Here is a 24833-nt window from a genome sequence, read left to right as displayed (position 1 = left end):
TGCTTTGGACCAGCCCCTAGTTATGCTGCTATAGACCTAGACTGCCGGGGGACTTCCCATGATGCACTGAGCTCCTCTCACCTCCTCTCCCCCTCCAGCTGTATGCATTCATGTCTCATTAATGCATGTTACTAACTTGGCATGTTCCCCTTAGTTTTGTGCTTTCTCATCTTGCAGGAGACCTTCAGCTGCGGACCAGCTGCTGTCCTCGTGGTCCAGCTTGTTACCAACCTCTGCTGCTATTATTATTAGTCATATATCTATTATTATTAATGTTGTTATTCTTATTATTGTTGTTGCTGTGCTTCCCTGTCTCTCTCTCTCCCCTCTCCCCCTCCCCCTTTCTCTCTCAACCCAACTGGTCAAGGCAGATGGCTGCCCGCCTAGAACCCAGTTCTGCTCAAGGTTTCTTCCTGTTGAAGGGGAGTTTTTCCTTGCTGCTGCTGTGCTTGCTCTCTGTAAAATGGATCTCTGCAATATAAAGAGTACGGTCTAGACCTGCTTTATGTGAAAAGTGCCCTAAGATAACTTCTGTTGTGATTTGGCGCTATATGAATAAAATTGAATTGAATTGAAAAAATTGAATCATTCATGCTTAATATTCTGTGCACAGTAAATGTTCTGGTACAATTATATTAATTAATTTAATAAACAAGTTAATTAAATAATTATTTTTTAATTAACTGATTAACTTGTTAAAAACATTTCTGCTGAAGTGATAAAATATAATAAAGACCATAATGAATCACTTCTGTCATTTATTTTCTATACAGACATTTTTTTGTAAAACTGTACAATTTTTTTCTAACATGCTGGGAAAAAAGAAACCGTTACCACAGTAGAAATATAAAACAAATATGTAAACAAGGAAAGGAAATTTACTGTGCATATGTCTGACATGGTTGAGCGCAACCTCACCACCTGATAATGAGTCCACCCAAAAAGCAGCGTTTCATCTGCAGACCACTCACTCCAGTTCAGTGAAGCGAGCAAACATGGCTTTACGGACTGCGTCTTTGTACGTGTCAGAGGCAGAGAGGGTGTAGTTGGTGCCTTTAGTGCCGAGACCAGCTCCCTTTGTTCTCAACTGTGCCTGAGGAGGAAAACCACAAATATCTTTTTGAAGTCATCCCTAAATCTTTATCTCTAAAGCTCTGCTTCACTCATTTGGGATCTGCGGGGAACCTCCAGGTTTTTCTAGGATAGATCAGACAAACAGATGATACATCAGTGAGTAAATGGTCTTATAGTTTCCTTGACTAGTGAGTGGACATTTCATATTCAATCATTGAGAAAATAATTGCATGATGTTACCTTGTGGAGGTCAGAGAGTTGCTGATGTCAAAGTAGACCCTCTTTATTGGGGAACTGTCTCCTACACAGCAAGCAGGCCAACTTTTTCCAGTCTGTCATCTTGTCCTGGCCTTCCTCACCACAATCAGGCTCTGCTACTCCCTCTTCAGGGTCACTGTCTCCACTGTAGGCTGCCACAAGGCCACACTAACACCACCACAGATAAACAAAGACAGGTAAAAATATTGTTTGTATAAGTAAGTCCAGAATCCAAGTGGAGGATTTACGCATTTACAATGTACTTAAATCTGGGTTTCACAAACTCCTATCCTACTGAAAAAGAAAAGTTTAGTCTTCCAAAACCCAGTGATGTAGAAACCAATTACCTTGGAAGTGTTGACTGAGCTGGTCAGTGCCTCCTCTTCAGGGCTATTTAGCACCTCTGGCATGAATCTGTCTAGTCCTCCTGCCTGCTGAGAAATCAAGTCAATCCATTTAAGACATCAAAGTTCAAAGCATATATAATATCAGCAGAACTCAGCAGAATCCTACTGTTGTACCTTCTTTTCAAACAAAGTGTAACCAGCATCAGCAGCTGCTGCCTCCCTCCTCTCTTCTTGACTAATAGGTTGAAAGCTACTCTTGAAGTTCTCCTTCTGCTTATTGAGACTTTTAGCCCACCGCTCCATGTCTTTAGCTATCTGAAAGAACCAAACAGATTTGATCATGAAGTTAAAATGTAAAAAGAATGAACTCAAATATGAAAAATATCAAGAACTTCTGGCTATAACACATAACAGACAATACGTGCTGATGTTGGATTTATAACAATACCTGCTGAGCAGTCTTGCTCTTGGGCTTTTCCTTTTTCTCTTTGCCTTCTTTATGTTCTTTGCTGCCCATTGTTGCAGAACTGCTTGTTGCGTTATTTGCGTCGACTGAGGCAGGGACATATGTCTGTTTCTCACTGTCCCAGTATAGATACTGCTGAGTCTGAGAGTTGTAGTAATACTGAAAGGAGACAAACACCAATGTACATAATCAAAACAATATAAACTCCTGCCACTCTCACCAACATGACAGAAAACCCAGTGACTCATGAGGTGGTTTTGCACTACTTACATGTGTATTTGGGTCATAGTAGAGACCAGTCTGAGGATCGTAATAGTAGCCTGAGGACTCATCGTACTGATAGGAGGATGTATCAGGAACGACTGGGAATTATAAAACATAATGTCATTAAAACTACTGAAGAAAACTTCACTTGCTTGTTATAAGTATTTGTAGTCAATAATGCTTCTTTCAAAAACATAAAGCCAGAGTACTAATACACTACTACCGAGACAATAAAGTGTGTCTGGAGAACTCTTCACAATCAAGTAATCTGAGGTCCAGCTGGATGGTCCATATATTTGGTCAGTCATATAAAAGACTAGTCATGGCTGTATTGTTATAAATTTAGAGCTTTGAGTTGGTTTGTACCTCAATGTGTATTCATCTAAACAAAGATTTAGGAATTGCATACTGCTCTCAGAAATGATACTCATACTACAAACATCTCTCTCTCTCTCTCTCTCTCTCTCTCGTAAGACACAAAATAAGGCATATCACAAGTCATAGGCTGAGGCAGCAAAGAGTGATAATATGCAGCGTTATCTTCCCACACAGGGCACTTTTCCTCCACTTGCGTATATTTAGCCGACAATAATAGAAGTAAAGTGCTTTAAAAGGCTGCCACTGCTTGTTAAAGTCAAGTGTTTATATTACTCATGTATTGAAGTAGAGTGAGTACGATATCGCTGTGTGGTGTGGTATTACTTTATAGTTTCGGTCGATCAGATATGGATGTTACAAAAGTGTCTTGGCCTTTTACTCGATCGGGGTCATGTGCTCTTTGAGCACCACCAACACATAAGGGTGTAGGCTGAGTAAACCGCAGGAAAATGTTTCTCTTACTAGAAATTTTTGGAAATAGTCTATCAAGATACGGGCGTCATAGAAATAAAAATTAGTTAAGTTTGAGAGATTCAGCGCTTGTAAAAAGGAAGGAATGAGTCGCAAAATAGATGGACGACAATCTGTAACTGAGCCCTTGAGGCAGATGGCCGTGACGTGTGACATCTTTGCGGTCACTGCAGGGGACCAAACATGCAATTCTGTTTTTATTGATTACCCCCCAATAGGAGATCAATTATAGTGTATCTAGGTCGTCTAGGTCACAAATACGCACAATATCTATTTCCCCAGGGCTATGAAATAATTCACAGTAAGATTCTAAATCATAGCCTCAATCCTTTAGTGAAACCAGTTAGACACAATCATCATTCAGACAAATAAAACTGTATGAAATCTGAAAGTAACATGTCAATCTTTGCGTCAAGAAATATACCAGATTTGTTCAGTCTTACCAGAGGATCTTGTCACAAAACGTTCAGGTTAAGTCCTCTGATGAGTGGGAATAATTGGATGATCAGAATCTCTTCCTGTTTACAAGTTTTCTTTCTTTTTCTCAGTGAATGAGACAGTATTTAGCTACATTCGTACGCATTTACGCACATTCGGACCGTCGCTCTCGAAGTCAGCGGCTGAAAATGCGCTTTGAGAAATGGTCGGCATCGTAAAGCCCTCAACTGTGGGTGTGTCATTAGGTCCGCCTCCTTTGCAAACACTCACTTATAGCTTCGCTGTTTGTTGTAAGTTTCTTCACTTGGTCTCGTATGGTTAGAGAGTGAAATAAAAGGAAAATCAGAGATGGAAGCCACACTGTAGTTACTGTAGTCTTTGCTGTTAAGCATTTGTGCATAAGTGGCTCTGGAAATACTTTACGCGCAAGACGCGAGTGGTGCGTAAATCAAAAAGCTATCAATGTGGAGTGAGTGTGAGTAAGTTGTTATTTTGGCATGAACTTTTAATGTGAGGAAAAACTATTTTCACTAAACATGAGTAAACAAGTCCTTCATTTACACAACTACTGTGAGTACGTGAGGCATGGGACTGACGTTGATTCACACAGGTATTTTCTGAAGACCGAGAGATGTGATACAATATAAAACCACCTTTGGGTAAAAGCAGCAAATATTTGATATAACATTTCTCTGGGTTTCTCTCCAGGTTTAAAACTGTTTTTTTTTTAAACTTTTTAAACTAATTTGTGTGTATTTCTACATACTGAAATGGTCATGTAATCTATACAAAGTGCACATATACTATATATGCAGTTTGTCAGTGTTATTGTGTGTCTCAAAATTCAAAGTAATCATCCACATCCCTCAATTAAGCTCAACATGAATGTGACACCACAGACTGAACATCACAACAGTCTGAAACATTATGTTATGTCTTTATAAGAAGTACTTCATGCTACTAATTAATATCATAACTACAGCACTGAGTGAGACTTTGATACTCTTCACTATCAGATACCAAATGTACAGTATTACAATAACATCTATGTACGACAGTGTGAAATGGAAAAAGAAAATACAACAAACCAGTACAACAATGATGTTACCGCAGCATCACAAAAGTGTATTATACCTTCACATTATTCAAAATAGCTTGTTAAACAATCATCTTTACAAATTCAAGTTGCTGGCCTGTTCAAACCCACATCTTTATTTAAAGGATGTGCTCGCCAAATTACAAAAAAGATAACAATGTTTTCTGACTTACCCCTGGATACCATATTTTCTCACTTAATAGAGAGAAATGTCTTTTTTTTTGTTTGGCTTTTGTAATTTCAGCACATTGACTCTTTAAATTGTAGTTTACCTAATCTGAAAAATATGGCATGTTGAATTTGGATTTTCACTCAATTTAAGCAACAGTGAAGAATTATTTCCGAATTTATAGAAGTCTAATGACTAATTTATGAGGAGAATTTGACACTTTAAGAGGTTAAGAAACTGGACTCATGGGTGAACTGTGAGGGTAAACTTGAACTCTACCTGATTTATACTCAAGGTCACAGGTAGGCATATACAGACAGGTGACAAATTTAAGGAAAAACCAGTACACATCTGAATGTTTGACCCCTACAGTGAGGGGATCTGGTGGCTTTATAATACTTTGATGGGCATTTTGCTGGCATGGTTTGAGTCCACTTGTCCCCTTAGAAGGAAGGGTCACTGCAAATCAATACAAAGTTGTTCTGAGTGATCACTTTTATCCTATGATGAAATATTTCTATCCTGATGGGAGAGGTCTCTTCCAGGATGACAGTGTCCCAATTCATAGAGCACAAGGGGTCACTGAATGGTTTTATGAGTATGAAAACGATGTGAATCATATTCTATGGCCTTCGCAGTCACCAGATCTCAACCCAATTGAAAATCTATGGGAGATTCCAGACTGATGTGTTGGACAGCGCTCTCCATCACCAATATCTTTTTGAAGAATGGTGTTCATCCCTCCAGTAGAGTTCAGAGACTTGTAGAATCAATGCCAAGGATCAATGAAGCTGTTCAGGCCCACATGGTGGTCCAACACCTTACCAAGACACTTGTCACCTGTCTATATGTGCTAATAGTTTTACAAAGGGAGGTATCAGTCTTTGTAATTTATCAAAGTGTAACACTTCCTATCATCTGTACTACTGTAAGCTAAAACTCCCTCTCTCTCTCTCTCTCTCTGAACATTTTCACCAAATAAAAGTGGCATATCATGAGTCACGCAGGCTACTGCCATTCATCTAGCTGATACCTGTTGACTTTAACTTTAGATCTGATTCAAATAAGGAATGAGTCGGACAATAGATGGAGAACAATCTGTCACTGACTCCTTGAGGCCATGACATCTGGACTTGGGATCAAACATGCTATTCTTTTTTGTTTTTTTTTTAATGATTACTCTCCAATAGGAAACAAAGCCATAGGTCCCATTGTAGTGTGCCGTTTGATCGTTTAGGCCTTAAAAATGCATTATATCTATTTCCCCAGGGCTATTAAATCATTCACAATAAGATTCTAAATCATAGCCTCATTCCTTTAGTGAAACCAGTTACACACACACATTATTCAGACAAATAAAACCGTATGAAATCTGACAGTAACATGTCGATCTTTGCGTTGAGAAATATACCAGATTTGTTCAGTCTTACCAAAGGGTCTTGTCACAAAACGTTCAGGTTAAGTCCTCTGATGAGTGGGAATAATTTGATGCTCAGAATATTTTCCTGTTTACGAGTTTTCTTTCTTTTTCTCAGTGAGGGAGACAGTATTTAGCTACATTCGTGGTCATGTACGCACATTCGGACCGTCGCTCTCCAAAGTCAGCAGCTAAAAATGTACTTTGAGAAATGGTCGGCATTGTAAAACCCTCTGGAGCTCAACTGTGGGGGTCGCATTAGATCCGCCTCCTTTGCAAACAACCACCTATAGCTTTGCTGTTTGTTGTAAGTTTCTCGTATAGTTCGAGACGGATTTAAAATATTGTCACTTCCCATCATCTCTACTACAGTAAGCTTAAAAAAAAAATTATACATAATATATTTGGATCATTAACATCATCATCATATACAGTCGTAAAATATACTCCATTTGAAAGTAGAAACACAGATATAGTAACTAAATAAATATACACCCCTGTTTTTTACTGTATGTTTGTGTGCTGTTGGAAAATGCCAAAAGGCACCAGTGTTTCTGAAGAGAGTTAACTGATCTGTGGCACCAGAGCTTAGCCTGTATTATATTACAGCACTTACCAACTCAATTGACAGATCATGAAAATGAAATGTCATCTGCATTCTTAGTGTTATATTACACGATGATAAACAGTCCTGCTGATGATTCAGGGTGGGATCATCTGACTGTTTCTCCACCCTCTGCTGCCCTCTACTTGTGCATCTCGTGGAAAACAACATTTGTTATTTAGCCGTTTCAAATGTATTTGAAGCCTTCCTCTCTCGAGCCTACCAATCAATCATGCCAACTGTTTTTTTGTACAGTACCAGCTGCAGTTGTTTGTGGATAAATAAAGCAGAAGCAACAGGAAGGCACCATTTCACCATCATGGATAGATTTAAGTCACACTATCAGATGATAGAAAGAGATCAAAAACACTGAATTACTATTGCATTTCTTCAAGTTTAAGAATTCTAGAAAGCTATTATGATTTTGTTCAGATGTTTGTCAAGTTATAATCAAAAAGTTAATTAAACTTGACGAATACAAGTGTGATTCCAACCCTTGACACTTATATTCTGTATTGTTATTAAACCCCAGGCTCTGTGCTAGGCGGCCTTCTAGTGTATTCTGAGGTATTCTAGGTATCATTGAGGTGATAGTGCACCCTTTACATTGACCAGTCCCCCCCACCCACCCACCCCACACCACCACCACCACCACCACTACTTTCCTAAGCCCACACACATTGAAGCAGGATCTAGTGGCCTCCATGGGTGTTGCTGCTCCCCGTTGTCCAGTCCATTATTATGAAGCTCAGACTCATAATCATGAAGGAGATGCCCAAGACAGCAAAACAGAGAGCCTAAGAATGAAGGGAAAAACATCAGAGGCTTAATTATCAAGAACACAACTGTAGTATGCATAAAAAGCCTGTAGCACAAACTCTGATCAACAAATTAGCATAATGAATTGTTCAAGAGCGATCTGAATGCCTCACCACTATCTTAGGAAAGGAGGTCATGGGTTCATCCTCCTTGGGAACAATGCGGAGGTAGAAGACAGCAGGAAAGATGAAAATGAGGCAGGGAGATGATGTTGCACCTGTAAAGATAAAGCGGAAGGGTTTGTCAAAAACAAAGCATATAGCCCTTCCAGTTTTAAATGGCACACAGACATAAACACAGAAGGCTCATCATTTTCAGTTTTTACTAATTTTGTCTTAAAAATACCCAGGATCACATCTGTTTGAATAGATTTTCACCCAGAATTTTTGTCCTTATTTGCTCAAAATTTGTTGTTGTTTCCAGCTGCAAGTAGACACCGTTCATTACAAGTTACACCAGATAAAACTCTTGCAACACTACTCAGAAAATCTTCTGGGAAAAATAAATGTAATTGAAAATGGGGGGAAAATGTAAGTTGCTGATTATGCACCAAAGTCTGTTAAAGAAATTGTTTAACTGCAGTGAACTTGCATTGGAAATATTGGAAATTTTAAAAATACAAAGTGTATTATTGGTTTTTTGAGTCATACATTCATGTGTATTGGAGTGTGAACTTTACGCACTCTCACATGTTTGTCAAAGTAACTGCTTCTTTGAAGATGTACTTGGTGTTCCTTTGACTGAAATGTTTTCAGCTTTCACCTCTGACCTATGAAACATGACCTCCAGTCAGAGAACAGAGTGTGACAATAATATTTACTTGGGCCATCGGTTTGCCTGTGTGTCAACATGTACTGGTCATGTTTTTTGGTCTTGCTTTTAATGTTTTTAGTGACAGGAAGTTACAAAAACCTGAAACGTAAGAGATACTGCCATGACAAACATGGATGATTCAGTCTGTAAACAGAGACAGAATAAGTAACCCATAATCGCGTATGTATGACAGTGTAATCTATAGTCAAACAAACGCTAAGAGGTGGATAAATGAGGCCTGGAGATCTTTTCAAGTATGTCATTATTTATGATATAATATAGGAAGTTTGCTATTAGTCCACAACTTGCAAGTGTGTCATGTCATAATGATGATTTTTCTTCAACAACCCTCCTTAAAAATATTGTTAAACATTAACAGGAGGAGCTAATGACCTAAAAGACTGTTGCAGTATTACAGGACAAAATGCAGTGTTCACTAACCAGAACATATTTTGATACTATCTTAGCTTTATGTTCATTGCTATACTAACCAATAATGCCGAAGATGCCCAGAATGTTGGGAGCAAATATCACCATCATGTTCATTAAAGTGAGCAGAACAAGAGCAATTCCAATGTGACGCAACCAGCTGAAAGACAAGATGGGGAATAACATCTGCATGATGGCTCTACGCACCTGTGGAGTTTCAGACACACAAAGAGAGAAGATTCAATAATAAAATAATACGACAGTATTATTTCCATTGAGCATTACAGAGTATAAATCAATAAAGGCCCAAACATACAGGGAATAACAAAATAGGGACAGTCAGTGTGACAGCGATAAGGACAGCCACTCGCACACAAAGGATCAACGTGTCATAAGGATCAATCCGGTTATAAGTGTGCAGCAGTTCAGGCTCCACCTTGTCTGTAGGAATATAAAGAGAACATGTTTTCTCATATGAACATCACTCAGTAATACCTTCCTGATCAGCATTACTATTATTACACACAGATACCACAAGAGGGAACTTGTGTAGAAGAGAAATTAATACTTTATATTGGCCAGTTATTTGTTTTTCTTTAATTTAGATAAATAACTATGTTTATCTTTATATTACTGGACAGAACCAAGCAAAACATACAATCAGTAAAAAACTAGTGATTAGTAAATGAATGATAAATCTGAGGTGACTCTGTTTTCTGAAAATAGTGATTGGATATTTTATCTAATTGGCTATTAGATAAATACAATTTTTTGAACTTGTATTTTTATTAAGATTTTTAAGCTCAGCAGCCAAAATCAAAAATTACAGCTCCATTAGAAAAGAGATCCCGTAGATTCTACCTGTTGGCCAAAATTACTTTTTCTCTGATATGGTCACCTGTGTGGGAGATTGTCTCAGTGCACAGGAAGTGAAATATTACTTGTGAGCAAAATACAAACTTTATTTTTGAACAAGCACACCACCAATAGAAAACTACACCTTTCTGAATAATTATGTCTTTCAAGCATATACCTCTCACATTTATAATTGGGCCCTCTAATTTGCGTGGTGCAGCTTTAAGATCGCAAGAAAGCAGTGAAGAAAACACCTAAATAAAAGCTTTTTAATATCAGAGTCACCTTAAACTATTCTTTTTTGTACCAAAGAGCTGCCTGTCTTTTCCTCTTGTGTATCTTTTGACAGTGAGAAATAAGCAGTGCACTAAATATACTGATTTGAGCATAAACATTTGTATTCATTTCTTAATACTGTAAACAAACTCAAGAAGGAGCGCCATGGAGCAATTTCTCTCACCATAAAAGGTCAGGTAGCCAAAGAGAGCTGCCAGCAAGTACATGGTGTACATGATAAGGATGGAGATGTTGGACACCCCCTGCATCCTCTTCTTTGATGGACTGAAATCAGACAGTTGATGATTATGTGAATGTGAATTATGTCATTTTGATTATGTGTGTGTCACATTCTGCACTGACATGTTTTCAAATATTGCAGGTTACAGAGTGGTGACTCACTTCCTGAGCTCAGTGTAGATAGGCAGGACCTCAGGGTGGCAAGAAAAGGCAAAAGCCATGATGGGGATGGTGTATGCTGTCTGAAGAAACACATGACTTTCTGTGATTAGCAGAGCAACTGAGACTCCCAGTAAGAGTTCATTGTATGTTCACCTCAGCTGAACAGGCCTACTTGTGAGTTGATGGTGATCAGGCGGGGGACGCATTGGGAATCGTCGTCCTCATGAACTAGGTCGTTGTTCTCGTCGCTGTGGCTTGATAAGTTCAGGCTGTGGAGCGCAGAGGTGCTGTTGGCTGAGAACTCCTCGAAGGGGCAGGGAATCTGAAACTTCTTATAGGTAACCTGCAGAGTGACATGAAAGGAGGGAAGAAAAGCAAGGGTATAGTCAAAAAAAAAAATAATGAAGGGACACAGACGTGTCAGAGTCGTTAGAAAAGAGTTCTCAGTGATTGGTACAGAGCTTAAGAAAAAGGCCATTTCACATCAGATTAGGGTGACTCAGAATCTAAGTACTTAAGTTTTACTCTCAACCTTTGATGTCACTAAGCACCTCTTATATTCACCCAATCAAACCAAGCCACATACCACTGAAAACAGAGACGAGGGTCCGAAAGTGAATACAATATGTGCCAAGGTGACATGCCAGAACAAATGATAACTTACAGCGATGAGAAAGAACACCATGCAGCTGAGAGAGAAACCACTGGTGTAGCCGAGGTAACCTGAAAAGAGAGAGAAAAAGACCATTTGTGTGACTTCTCCTTAAACTGAACTTCTCCATTTGGTCCTCACGTGTTGTTTGAGACACCTGCAAACTCTACTAATTACACAAATAGTCAATAGGCTTCTGCAAAGTCAATACTCCCCAAAATGCCCCATTCAAATGACCTCACAGCACTTTGAGAGAAGAAACAGCATGGTTATTTCTTGTGGTAATGAATAGCTTAGGATCTACATCTTCGGGACAATGATGTCTAATTGGGCACCTGCTGCTTCCACTGCCAGTGGTGGGATGAAAACACACACTAATTACTTGACTTTGAGGTAAATACTCCATCAAAATGTCATTATGTAAGTTGGCTCACAGTCAAAGTAAAACTTCTTAATTTATAGATCCTAAAGGTAAAAAGAATTACTTGAAAAGCAACCTGCAAATGCATGTGTTAGATAAGTGTACTTGAGTAAAATGTTAAAGTTTTTAAATACTGTAGAAAAGAGCAAAAGTACAATTAATTCAGTAATGCATACAGATCTGAAAGTTGTGTCAGGCTATTGAGTAAAAATAGAAAATGTTCCAAAGAGCCAGAGAAGTGCAACAATATCACTGAATAATATTTGGTAGGCAGGAAATACAACCCAGGAACCAAAACTGAAACCAGGTCCATTTGATCAAAAGTCCTAAACAGGTTCTTGGAAAAGTTCCTTTAGTGATAAGAACCACAAAGGTGTCCACTGCATAAAGCTTGAACACATGACAGAAGTCTAACTGTGAGAACTGAACTTAAATGTCTTACAATTAATTTCAGGTGGATGGAAACATACAATGATCACAGAGAAACTTTACTACTTTAATAGTTTTACCCACCAAGCTGCTTCATCAAAGCCAGGGGAAGGATGATACCGACAGAGACCATGATAACCAGGTAGTTTCCATTCAAGTACCACACACTGTTTGGAGAAAAAGAAAAATCTAGTTTACTTTGGTGAGCTCAATATTTTAAACACTGGCACAAAGACACGCTACACAGAGAGACAGAGACAAAAATAGAGTAGAAAGTGTGAGATGGTCAGAAATTGGTTTACATATTTGGGTGTGAGTTGGTCTGTAGTATAACTGGAATGTCACAAAATAGTCTGAGAGAACTTGTCTGAATGACATCAGGTTGTTAAAAATCTACAGGTCCAAGTGGCTGATGTGTTGCCAGTCAGCAACCTGCTGGGGACATTCTTGGCTGCCAGGTTGTGGAAAAAACCTGTTTGCTTATGTTGCTCCAGATGGTTGTACTGGAAAAAACTCTTACATGATGGACGATTTATGTGACAGTTGCAGAAAAGGAGGACACACTGGAGCCTAAGCAACAGAGCTTTGAAAAAGTCAGTAAATATCAATGTCAGCTTGTTGCCATCACAGTCCCTGACTTTCTTTTCCAACATCTCTGTTTGTCACCCCATCCCATACACACACAGCCACCCCTAAAATAGTTTCCTTCTTGAGGACATTGCTAAAAGGTTGTGGATCAAGCCTACAAAACATGAGAGATTGGAATGGCACATCCAATCTTAGCACTGGTTCCTCTACAATCCAGCCTCTAGCTGCTGTATCATCATTTGCTATATGTGGGCACCACATGTCCTCACTTTAAACAAATGTTCTGTGAATGCCCTAAATAAAATATCCTTGCAGGACATACATATCTTAACACATGTAGTCACGGTTCATGTTGGTAGGTGCTTACATGCAGTTAGAGGTTCACTGCTGACTGGCAGTCATGGTGTGTTGATCTGTCACGTGGACCTAATCTTGTAATATAACAAGAACATTTGATATTTCACCGACTTTTAACCAGTCCTGACTCATTGTTTATAGTAAACAGATGCTATGTAGTTAAACAGCCTAATCATAATAAATATATTTTCTTCAGACCTTGATATAGACAGCCACTGGTTTACTTAATGGAGTGGATAAGACAAAACTCTTTTCCTGACACGCTCAGGAAAAGATCTGGTGACAATGATGGTAAATCTCAAACATCAGTAATTGCAGACCTGAGGGGAGCAACAGGAAACTTATAGACATGATTTTCAAACCATTAAAGTCCTAAACCCTATGTATGGAAAGATCTTTGTGCTCTACAGATCCTTTTAAGCTGCCAAACCCTTTGAACAAAACACAACTGGAGGAATCAGCTGTTTACCATAGATTTTACAGGCTGTAGCATACAGTGATCTATGAGACCAGCAGGGTGTGTGTGTGTGTGTGTGTGTGTGTGTGTGTGTGTGTGTGTGTGTGTGTGTGTGTGTGTGTGTGTGTGTGTGTGTGTGTGTGTGTCTGTGAATGCCTTAAAAACAAGTCAACACATTGCAGGTCATGTCCCCTTTGGACCTTTGGTCAGTGGGTCATTTTGGATGAGCGGTTTTCACATGTGACATTTTGTGGCTTTGGCGACTTAAGAGCTGTTTTTAAATCTATTGCGGTAAGTAAGTCTAACTCAAGTCTAAAGTTACTTTAGGCAAATCCACGTCTTGACTCAGAGTCAAGTCTTAAGACTTAAAATTGTCTTAAGTCAAGTTTCAAGTCATTGACAACATTTCACGTTCAAATCTCTGTTAATGGTGCTTTTTGCATAGCTGAGATGTCTTTGAGGCCTAATACTGGAAGCAGCAATAATCAATATTCCTGTATTAACAATGGAAAGTAGAAGTAAAAAATATTGCACTCAAACAAAAAATACGGGGGAGTTGGCATGTCATCAAATTCAAAGTCCAAAGCACAAAGAAGGGGTTCGCATACCCAAATCAATGAGATATTTTCTCTTATTTTGTGAGTGAATAATGCTCTTACAATCACCATTCCAAATGTATGCAAATGTTGCTCTGTATATCTGCTTGTCTGCAAATAAGCAACTTAAAGTGATAAATGTGTGTGTGTTGTGTTTACAGCCTTTTCCTCCAGGCCCCTAAAAAAACCCTTGATGTAGGGTGTAGCTATGCAAAACCTGCCTCTTGCTGTCTATCAGTTTTTTTTTTAAAGAAATATTATGTATTCATGCTTAAAAACAAATATCAAACATTATATTGTTCTCTTAGATGTTGGCATTGGCCTCAAAAAATCTAGTATTGCTTGTACAGTAGTCAAGTCTCACAGCAGTCAAGTCCGAGTCATATCATTGCTGTCTATTTAAAGAGCCACGTGTTATAAATAAAGTCCCAGACCCGCCACCCCCCAGTGTGTGTCTCAGTTGTCCAGAGCCTGAGCTGATCTGTCCCTATTTTCGGTCTAGGAAATTTGGCACTTGTGTCACACCACCTGCTGCTGTCATTTGTGTGTGTGTGTGAGGAAAAACAAAGAGAGAGTGAGAGTCATATTACTTCATACATCAATTTCAGTTGTAGCTGAGGCTCTGACCCTGACACAAATACACACAAACACAGATATTAGTATAAGCCTATCCCAGTCCAAAACTAATCAGTGATAAAGGGTAATGACATGCCCTTCAGAGGCCTTAATCCCACATTTAAGAGTTGTCTGAAGGGCACGTCACAAGATGGCAAAAAACACTACACAAGACAACATTAACATGACAAGACACAACAAGAGACACATGTCAAACCACATGCTTAGATGGATATATCATCTAGAAGTTGTTTAACACAAACTGTGCTGTGTATTCTGAATAAAAATTGACTGTGAGTGACTGAAATGACTGTCTGGAACGATGAGGAGTGATATGATGAGTCGCTGAAATTTCTGATTAAAAGAGTTGGGAGTGATTTCTAAATCTTGCAGGTCTGACAGACCGTGGTAGGAAACTCTGCGGCTGCGGCTACAGCACAAGATTTTTTGGATTTGAACCAGTAGTTGGAATCTACCTAAGCCCCCACCATGGCCTTATGCAGAGTGTATGTGTCTGTGGCATGACTCTGAAGATAATGCAGCTTGCCTGCACAAGCTGACAGCAGTGAGGTTTTATGTTGTGTGTATACATAACTGACAGATACCAAGCCATGGCCCCCTCATTGCTCCGTCAATTACAAGCTTCCATTCTCACCACACCCCCACACTGAATTAATGACTGGTGCAAACTGAATATTTACTGCCCACAGTCTGTCATAAGCCCCTTGACCCTGACACAGTGTCTGCAGATAAGTAAATATAACATAAACATAAATGATAATACTCACTCAGAGTTGGGATCTCCCTTCATGAAAGCTTGGATGACGAGAGGAAACTCAGATTTCACAATGAACAGGTAGCTGGACATAGCTGTAAAAGATGAGAGAGAGAAAATATGAAAATGTGTGGCCAAGACTGGCATATAGAACAAATAAACACCATATAAGCTGTGGCACAACAATACTCATCACCCTGTGTTTGTGTAAGTGACAGGGCAGCTACTGCTGAGGACGCTGGGGTCATGTCCTCTGTAATTTCTCTGAGAATTTGTTACTTTTAGTAACCTGAGTGAGTTACATTTTAAGATGACTGACATTTATTCCCCTAGTTTTAGATATTTTAAGGAGCACTCCAGTGATTTTACACATTAAGTTCAGTTAACTTTTCATGAGGAGAAGTATGTCTTTTGTGGCTCTGGAGTGAACTTTTAAAAATTGGAAAAAACTACCAAGACTATGTCATTTTTAAAGAAGTGGGCATTTTCAAGGTCTAATGAAAAATGCTTTGCAGTTGCATTAAGGGAAATGTAGATTTCCAGTGATTCCAGAGCTTAACCCATACCAGGGACAGGAAGTCAGGATATCTTGGCCTCTGCTACTTTGATTTTCACCCAACTTTATGAAAGTGCAATATTAAATCACAGAATCATCCCTTAAAAATGTGAATACGTTTAGGCCAACAAAAGATACAAAATATGTGATTCTGTGGAGAGGGCTTTGAAACTGTATTTAGACAAAAATGTCAATAAACTAATTCCAAATTTAAAAGTATTTTAAATTGCGTTAGGTGGACTTGATTTCAACATTTCAAAAATACTGGCTATGGCCCCTGTAACAGCCCTCCGTTGTTGTCTCCCTCTCTTGCTTTCTTTCTCTCTTTAAAGTTTTTTTCAATTTTCCCTTAAGGTACTTGTTGACTATCGGTCTCGTACCGGTATTTAGCCTTAGATGGAGTTTACCACCCGCTTTGGGCTGCATTTCCAAACAACTCGACTCCGAGAAGACCGGACCCCAGCGCGACGACCCCGGTAAGTAGATTATTGGAACCAGTGAACTGATCATATGACAAGTATGTGATCATCTCAGTCTTAATTTATGTGTAATAAATGCACTTACATGGGCTTGAAAAAGCTAAAAGGAAAACCTTGCATTCACTTTCTGTCCCACAAAGCTTAGGTCAGAAACAGTCAGCCAATGAAACAGCTGTTCCGTGAGTGTGCCATCAGATCTCCTGGTCTTTGCTCTTAAAAGATCTCCATGTTGCATACTTAGAGATGTAGTAGTAGAAGTAATTAAAAGCAAGCAAAGCAAGCATGGACATATGTTTGGGTGGGTAAGGGGGGATATAAACTCTAAGCCGTATAATTAATGTTTGCTGCTACTGGGGGTTTGCAAACAGTCGACATATTTGTGAACACAGTGGCTCCTCACCTCCAATATTCTGCAGCATGATTGCAATACCAGCAGCCATTTTTCCTGGAGTGCCAAAAGCCCTGTACCCCAGCTGCTCATAAGCAGGAATTCCTGAAAGTAGATTACAAACAATAATATCCAGTCAGTTATGTTTGCTGAGACGTCCCTCTGAACCAACACAATAAAACACTTTTTAAAAAGTAAATAAATAAAAAAGGATAGTGGACCAAGAACCATTTGTTATTTTTCCTGTTACAAAATTTGTCTAGACACTATAGACTTTGCCACACACCAAATTATAGAATTCATTATTTTTCCTTCTTATAATCTTTCTAAGCCATAAGAGAAGTTAAGTCGACCTGGAACCAAATCCTTCTACTTTTAATCTATCGCCCCTTTTGTAATTAATTTGCTGGAAATCAAGCATGGTTTCTAAATTTTGCGAAATGATCCCTAATCAGTCTGTATCAGAGTTGTTTTTTTTATGTTTATATAATGAGATATCCAGAAGTAACAGAGTGTTTAGGCTTCAATCAAGTCTCCATATCATTTTGGTGACTGTACTCTATGATATATAACTACTATTTCTTTACAACAGGCTGAGTCATGGACAGGCTTACCCACAATGCCAGAGGATTTGAGCATCAGATGAATGGAGTAAGATGACAGGCCTGCTACCGCAGACAGAAGAAACCTGTGACACAATGCAAAAGGGCAAGTTATATACCTGCATGTTATAATAAAGCAAATTCTACATTCCCTAAAAGATTATAATCCTGGTATTCCTCTTCTATCCATTTCCATAGTTTTTACATTTACCCATATGCATTAAGGTGTGTATTGTATGTATTGCGTATCTTTTTAGATGCATAATAGTCTTCTCATTTAGCATGGCAAGTTTAACTGCACTGGCAGCACTAGTGACTGGTTTTCAGCACCTTGGTGAAACACTATTATCACTGTAGACAGAGAAAAAAACAAAAAACAAAAGGAGTTACGCTTCCCCCGTGCTGTGTACAGGAGACTACGTAACTTCCATGGACATTGTGTTCTCTGACAGACTGTTCAGTGCTGGCTTGTCCTGTTTGTGATTCCCCCATTCAGTCTCTAAATGCTTTGCTGAACTAGAGACTGATGATAATCTCCCAGCTCTAGTTGTTAAAACTGGGTGGAAACAATTAGAGAGTTTAACAAAAACCTGGATTGCAGAACCAATCCAAAGTCTTTAGGACAGTCCTGCACATTGGGGTGGTGACATGCAGTCACTACAGGGGAGAATGAGGGGAGAGCTTGAGAAAATGTAACAAGTGTAAGTTTGTTAGCAGCTGTACTCACCGCTGTTCAGGCAAACTACCTTGTATTTAGAAATCCCTAGGCAATCAGTAGACGGGGGGATCTCTGATTGTCTGGTATCGCCAGACTATTATCACTGTTCTATCAGTGAGGAAACTCTACTCCATGTAAACAAATGTCTAAAAATTCTATCGATATGTCTCAGGTGTGTGTTTTTTTTTTAGATTCTACATATAATATCACCGGCCCAATTACGTAAAGGAATTACATTGGAGGAGTGACTTAAAAGTTTTGAAAGATCTAGTATTGAACTGACTTCCTGCTTCCACAGTTCAGGCATTCAACGTTGAAGCCATCATTTATTCCAGTCCTGGTACTTGCTCTCTGCAGCTACACAAACACAGATTATATGACCGACACCAAGGTCATGGTCTGAGAGCAGCAGTCTGCATGGAGCAGAAGGAAATAAATGAGCAATCCAGATGCCTTGCACAGGGTCTGGAGGTTCGGTTATTCTGGGCTGTGACCTTTCTGGGTTGGTAAGCGGCAACGAGGGCAGGGACAAGAGCCTGAGAAAAAGGGTATCAATATTACGGTACATGATCTGTTACTAGATGTCATGACAGATACTAAATTACTCCAATAAGTTATTGATAGCGGTATCAAAGCAACCAGCTCTTTAGCTACAATCCCTCAGAGAGTACATTAGAGATTCTCAGGACTCCATAATGCTTTTGACACCTAGTTTGTTTCTGTTTAACCACACTTTCAAGTGTATTTGACATACTCCATTCTTATACTAGAATAGTTCAACTATAACTTATAGAGTACATAACATGCACATTTCCAGGTCTTTTTTTATTCTGGGGCTCTATTGGAATATCTTTGCATGATTTGAAATTAGAGAACGTCCTTATTTATCTTATACTGTCTCTTTATGGAGCCCCCCCCCCAGCTCAGCCTCTGTCTGAAACATGCTGTTTTAGCTACCGGAAGCTGCCCCTTGGCAGACTTCTGCCAGCTCCGAAGGCTACATAAACAAACAATATTATTTTGCCCATCTTTTTCCCATTTTTTACTCAAAATATAGGCTAATGTAAAGACTGGATGGGGAAATAGAGGTAACTTCACAAACAGAGTGTTCAGTACAGGCTGAAGCCCTGGCTTTTGACTTGAAGGCGACAGTTTTACATATGTTCACCTCAAGTTTTGAAACTTTTGCCATTTTTAACATAGAAATCTGACATTATGACAGTCTATAAATGAGAAAAATCCCAAAAAGCATGTTATGTTGCCTTTAAGATCAACAGAAAGACAATGTTAAGAAAGTGATGACAATTGAACACTGCAACCATCAACATCTGCTACTTTGCCTGTGTTTGATAAGTGGGTAGATTCTTGTTTATGTTTTGGAAATGGTCATTTTTTGATAAGTGTATTTATTTACTCACACGAAGAGGAGTATGCCAGTGTTTGCCATGGCATAAGCCAATCCCAGGATTCCACTCCCCATAATAGCATTACCCAGGTTGAAGACAGACATGCCAAAAGAGGTCTTGCCTTCAAACTGAGGGGGAGAAAAAAAAGCAGCATGTATTCAATTTCCAATTTAAACAACAGTATGCTGTTACTTAGAAGTGTTTTTTTCCACTTACATTTGTGAATTGAATAGGTTTCTTTCCATTTCCACTGGCCAAAAACTCCTCACTCTCCAACGCGCCATCAGGGTCATCAAATCTAGAGGACACATTTATGGCTGTTAATTGATAGTCTCTTCATGTGCTGCTGAAAAATGGTAACACATCTAGTCTACATAATTTATGGACAACCATTTAAATAAAAGCTGAGATGCAGTTAAACCCTGAAATACCTGTCAATTGCAGTGCCATTTCTGTGTAAAGATTCACCCCTTGAGGCAAGCACAAAAACAAGGTAAACATGCATTTAAGTAAGCAGACATTATGCAGGAAGTAAGTCATACTGTATGTCACTTACCACATCCATTATCCTGGTCATTATTAGTGGAAAATTCTTAACACGGGGACAAATGTAGATGCAAATCGAAACTATCCAAAAATCCTCATTAGAGTACTCAACCTTTTTTTTGTTTGTTTTTTTGCACTGATGTTTGCATGTTAGTACATACCAGGATGTGGTTTTCACACAAGTATAACTAATAGAGAGAGCCAAAAGAAGAAAAAAGTATAAAAATGCTCAACACATGCTGTGTTAAAATGCCATTACTAGTATTTAAGCAGCAAAGGACAGCCATTCATCTGTGTGTGGAATAAAGGAAAAATACTCACTGATCCTCTGGTAGCGTCTTCATTGGCATGCCCACATCATCTCCGAGGTCATGACTTTTCCCATTGGATAAGATGTTCTTTTCTGACTGTGCTGCTTCCATTATCCAAGTTGTAACAGACTCTTTTTGGCTTGTAATATAACATAAGAAACTAGAAGTAGTTTTATTATAAATTAGGGCCCAAACTCAAAGGAGGTCAACTAAGCAATAAAGAAACTTAGGCTTCAGCCTACCAACATAACTAAATGAATCTAATCTTCTAAATGTCACACAAGGAGGTTATATACATGCATGGACTAGCCCTACACATACACAAGGGGAAACTTGATCAACAACAACATTAAACATCTAAAACACTTAAAGATATCCAAACATAAATAGCCTATTAAAAGAAATTATCTACAAAGAAAGAATTAGCTTCCAGAAAATGATAACAAACCCATACAAAAAGAGATTTATTTGAGGATTCTAAATTCAAGTCCCCCCTTCTTCCATCTCCCTGTTGGCTTCTTCCACTTCCTGTGGGCTGTACTTAAAGGCCATCTCTCCCAGGCTTCAGGCTCTTTGCCAGAAGAGCTCAGTAAGATTGAAAACAAAGCATTACTTGCAAATTAAAGAACCATGTGACAAAATGTTAACTAAATTGTGTGCAATTGTGTACCCTAATTAGAAAACAAACTGTCATAAATTTAATAAAGTGCATAATATGTAAACACAAAAGACTATGTGTAGTGTAATTTTTTTGGAAAAATGTCTCAGTATAAATTATGACCAACTATAAAGAAATACTAACACTGGTGAACAGCAGCTAATGCAGCCGCCACGCACTCCCCCCACTCTGGACACTTGCTGGGACAGCAGGAAAGGTAGTCAGCAGTGAAGTTCTGTTTTCCTGGGTTGTGATGAACCTCAAAGTTGAAGGGCTGCATAGCAAGGTACCAGTGGGTTATTCTGCTGTTTGTGTCCTTCATCGTTTCCAGGCACTTCAAGGCCTTGTGGTCAGTTTTCAAAGTGAACCGTCCTCCAAAGAAGTAGTATCATAGGGAGTCAAGGGTCCATTTGACAGCCAGTGGGTCTCCCTGGGGTAGAGCTTCTGATGTATAAATGCAATGGGATGGTGATCCTCTGAGGTTCCTTGGAGGAGCACTGCACCCAGCCCATGATCTGAGGTATCAGTTTATAAAATGAAGAGCTGCTGAGAGTCAGGGCAGTGCAACACAGGATGTTCACTCAAAGCCTGCTGGATGTCCTTGAAGATGTTCTTTGTTTCCTCTGACCACAGAAGCTGGTTGGGCACAGCAGCTCTGGCAGAAAAATTAGAGATGAAACTGTGGTACCAACCTGCCATCCCCAGGAAGGATTTGAGTTGGGTTCTGGTCTGGGGCAGAGGGCAGGGTTGAATGGCTTAGACTTTCTGGACCTAAGGCTTGATGACCCTGTTGCAGATGACATAGCTAAGGTACTCTGTCTCCCTTTTGGCGAGGGTCAGTTGGCTGGGTTGAATATGAGACCTGCAGTGTGGAGACACTCAAAGACCACCTAAGATGTTCCAGGTGTTATTCCCAGCTGTTACTGTACAATACAATGTCATCCAAGTAAACAGATGCAAAATGTAACGGACCATTCAATACCTTATCCATGAGCCTCTGGAATGTAGCTGGAGTTCCATGCAACCCAAAAAGCATGACGGTGAACCAGTGGAGTCCCCAAGATGATTTTGAAATTGAATTCAGATAATGGAAGTCTATGCAAAACCTGATTGTGCCATCCTTCTTTGGAACCAGAACAATGGGATTACACCACTCACTTTGGGAGGCTTTGATCATACCCAGGGAAAGCATTAGCTCAATTTCCTTTTTAAGGGGGCCAAGGAGGCACTTGGGAATCCTATAGCTCATACATTTGACAACAGCATTCTCTTTCAAGACAATATCATACATTATCACACTGGTGCAGCTAGGATTTTCCTGTAACACACCAGATGTACAGAGGACTCTCATCTGCAACTGCTGCTGTTCAGACAGGTGGACCAGGCTGAGTGCAGAGGTTGATGGTAGGGGCAAATATTGTTCTTCTACCTCTTCATCTGCAAAACTTCTGATAAGCAACACAGATGATCTCTCCTCCAGTCTTGGAACCGACTCCTTCGACAGGTTGATGTGGAGAACTCGGGTGGTACGGCTCTGATCTGGAGTAGAAATTTTCTAAGTGGTGGGGCCTAACTTCTGAGTTACCTCATATGGTCCTTGCCACTTAGCCAAAAGCTTGCTCTTGTCTGTGGGTAGCATCACCGGTACTCTCTCACCAGGATGAAACTCCCTCTCCCGGGCAGCTCGATCATACCAGGTTTTCTGATGTCGTTGACAGGCCACTATGTGCTCCTGGGCCAACATGGTCATTTTGTCCAACTTCTCCCTCATCTGGAGGACATAAGAGACAACATTAAACAACATTTGTTACCTTTGTCACCCTCCCTGATTTCCTTCGGGAGAGTTAGAGGTCCTCTTACCTCATGACCAAAGAGCAATTCAAATGGCGAGAAGCCTGTTGAGCTTCCCTATGAGCAAAAAGGAGATAGAGAAGCCATTGGTCCCAATCTGAGCCGGTTACATTGACAAATTTATGAAGCATTTGCTTCAATGTCTGATTAAACCTTTCTGTAAGTCCATCATTTTGTGGGTGGTATGGCGTTGTCCTCAGTCCCCTGATGCCAAGTAATTGGTACACATCCTTAAGCAGTTTTCACATTAACTTTGTACCATGATCAGTCAATATTTCCTTGTGAAAACCCACTCTTGAAAAAACCTGAAACTAAAATGCAAAAGCCTTGGCTTTGATTGACTTCAAAGGGAACACTTATGAGCATGAATCTGTTACCTGATTTGCTCCTCTCCACAGGGCCCACAACATCCAGGCCAGGCATTCAAAGTGGGTGCTGATGACTGAAAGAGGCTGGATGGGAACTCTGATAGGGAACCTGGTTGATGTTTTCTGGCGTTGAGAGCAACTTAAGTTTTATGCTTCGCCAGGTGGCCAGCCCAGTGAATAGAGTGGCCCAAGCCCAGAACAGTTACTCTGGCTACTCTGGGAACCATAAGTTGATTCACTGACCCATGCTGTCTGAAAAGAATGCTATTATGTAAGCAGTACCCATCTTCATTCTCCATTTTCTTGCACTCTCTAGCTTTCTGAAGGTACTCAGCCAGGCTCTTGTCCTGGTGCTGCAGCTCAACAATGTTAACAGGAGTCTTGAAACCAGCAGTACATCAGGTTCTGGTGCCAAAGAAGAAGACATCATGGTGTACTGGAACTTCTCTCACTCCTGCTGCCTGCTGGATATGCACTCTTTGGCTGGCTCTGCATTAATCTCAGCATTATAAAATGGTAAAGTACTCAGACTTTGTATTTCCTTACATGACCGCTTTGCCTGGGCCCAGGTCAGAACAACATTACAAGTCTGGGGTTGTAACAAATCAATCAGTACTGGCAGGTCGTCACCTAAGATAACAGGAAATGGTAAGTTGTCTATGACACCAACATTTAACATTTAAGATGGTAGACAGTTTGTAGTAACTTTTATGTAGACATTCGCTGTAGGTTATTGTCGCTGTAGGGTATTGTCTGTCATCTCCATGGACACAGTAGATGGGTATGGTCTCAGCGAGTATGTTTACACGCACACTTATATTCCACTATTATTCCAATATGACAATATTATGAATTTGATACGGGTCATGTTAACAGCATATTCCATTTGGATATTCCGAATTAGTCAATATTCCAAATGTAGCATTTTCCAATTAAGATGTGGGATAGGCCGGTATTATTCTGGTCTTATTCTTGTATTATTCTTTGGATATGTGTACAGCGCATTCGGAATATGCATCTTAATTGGGGGTTTTACCGCAGTTTGTGACACACAGCCCTCTTGCCTGTTTACCCCTGCGCAGGCAAAATGATATATACTGGAGCAGGAAGGCAGACAGAGGAGAGGAATGAGAGGAGAATGGAGAGTGGTTCAGGGCGGGCTGGAAAAGCAGAGTGCGCCTATTCCACGACAGGGATGGAGGGGTTTGGTTATTATCCTGACGGACGGTGATGACTTGGTGTGATGCAGCAAAAACACTCAGCAGTGTAGTAAACATCATGGGACAACCTAGGAACTGGATGTGCCTGTAACTATAAAGCTATAATAACAGTCATATCAATAATACTTATAAATATCAGGCAGCAGCTCATTAATGTTTTTCACCTGGCTGGTTTACTTCACAGCCTGCGGAGATCTTGTGATTCCCGTTCCCACTGGAGCAGAGGGGAACCCTGAAAACAAAATGATGAGAAAACAGGGTCCA

At 39.7% G+C, this 24833-nt stretch overlaps 1 protein-coding gene across 4 annotated transcripts; it reads right to left on the bottom strand.

Moving 5' to 3' along the window:
• Positions 1-746: 746 nt before the first annotated feature.
• Positions 747-20977, bottom strand: LOC121894503 (sodium-coupled neutral amino acid transporter 3-like). 4 transcript variants are annotated; one of them, XR_006095549.1, is made up of 22 exons: positions 20483-20977; positions 20047-20085; positions 19832-19913; positions 19628-19743; positions 17504-17577; positions 16902-16994; positions 15480-15561; positions 12163-12245; positions 11241-11299; positions 10749-10919; positions 10577-10656; positions 10359-10459; positions 9360-9484; positions 9106-9250; positions 7915-8018; positions 7662-7779; positions 2416-2507; positions 2128-2304; positions 1854-1994; positions 1680-1763; positions 1315-1500; positions 747-1197 (listed from the first exon to the last, which is right to left on the bottom strand). XR_006095549.1 is itself a non-coding variant. In XM_042407138.1 (16 exons), exons 1-16 carry the CDS (start codon positions 20581-20583, stop codon positions 7675-7677), a joined length of 1560 nt encoding a protein of 519 aa, XP_042263072.1. In that variant the 5' UTR covers positions 20584-20976; the 3' UTR covers positions 7628-7674. The 4 variants fall into 4 exon arrangements, 1 of the variants encoding a protein (XP_042263072.1); XR_006095548.1 differs by having other exon boundaries at positions 748-1197; positions 1680-1766; XR_006095550.1 differs by lacking the exon at positions 20047-20085 and having other exon boundaries at positions 749-1197; positions 1680-1766; positions 20483-20971.
• Positions 20978-24833: the final 3856 nt, after the last annotated feature.

This window comes from Thunnus maccoyii, chromosome 3 (assembly GCF_910596095.1).
Source record: "Thunnus maccoyii chromosome 3, fThuMac1.1, whole genome shotgun sequence".
Classification (NCBI taxonomy): domain Eukaryota; kingdom Metazoa; phylum Chordata; class Actinopteri; order Scombriformes; family Scombridae; genus Thunnus; species Thunnus maccoyii.
Note: the sequence above shows the minus strand (reverse complement) of the source record. Positions and strands in the feature narration are given on the sequence as shown.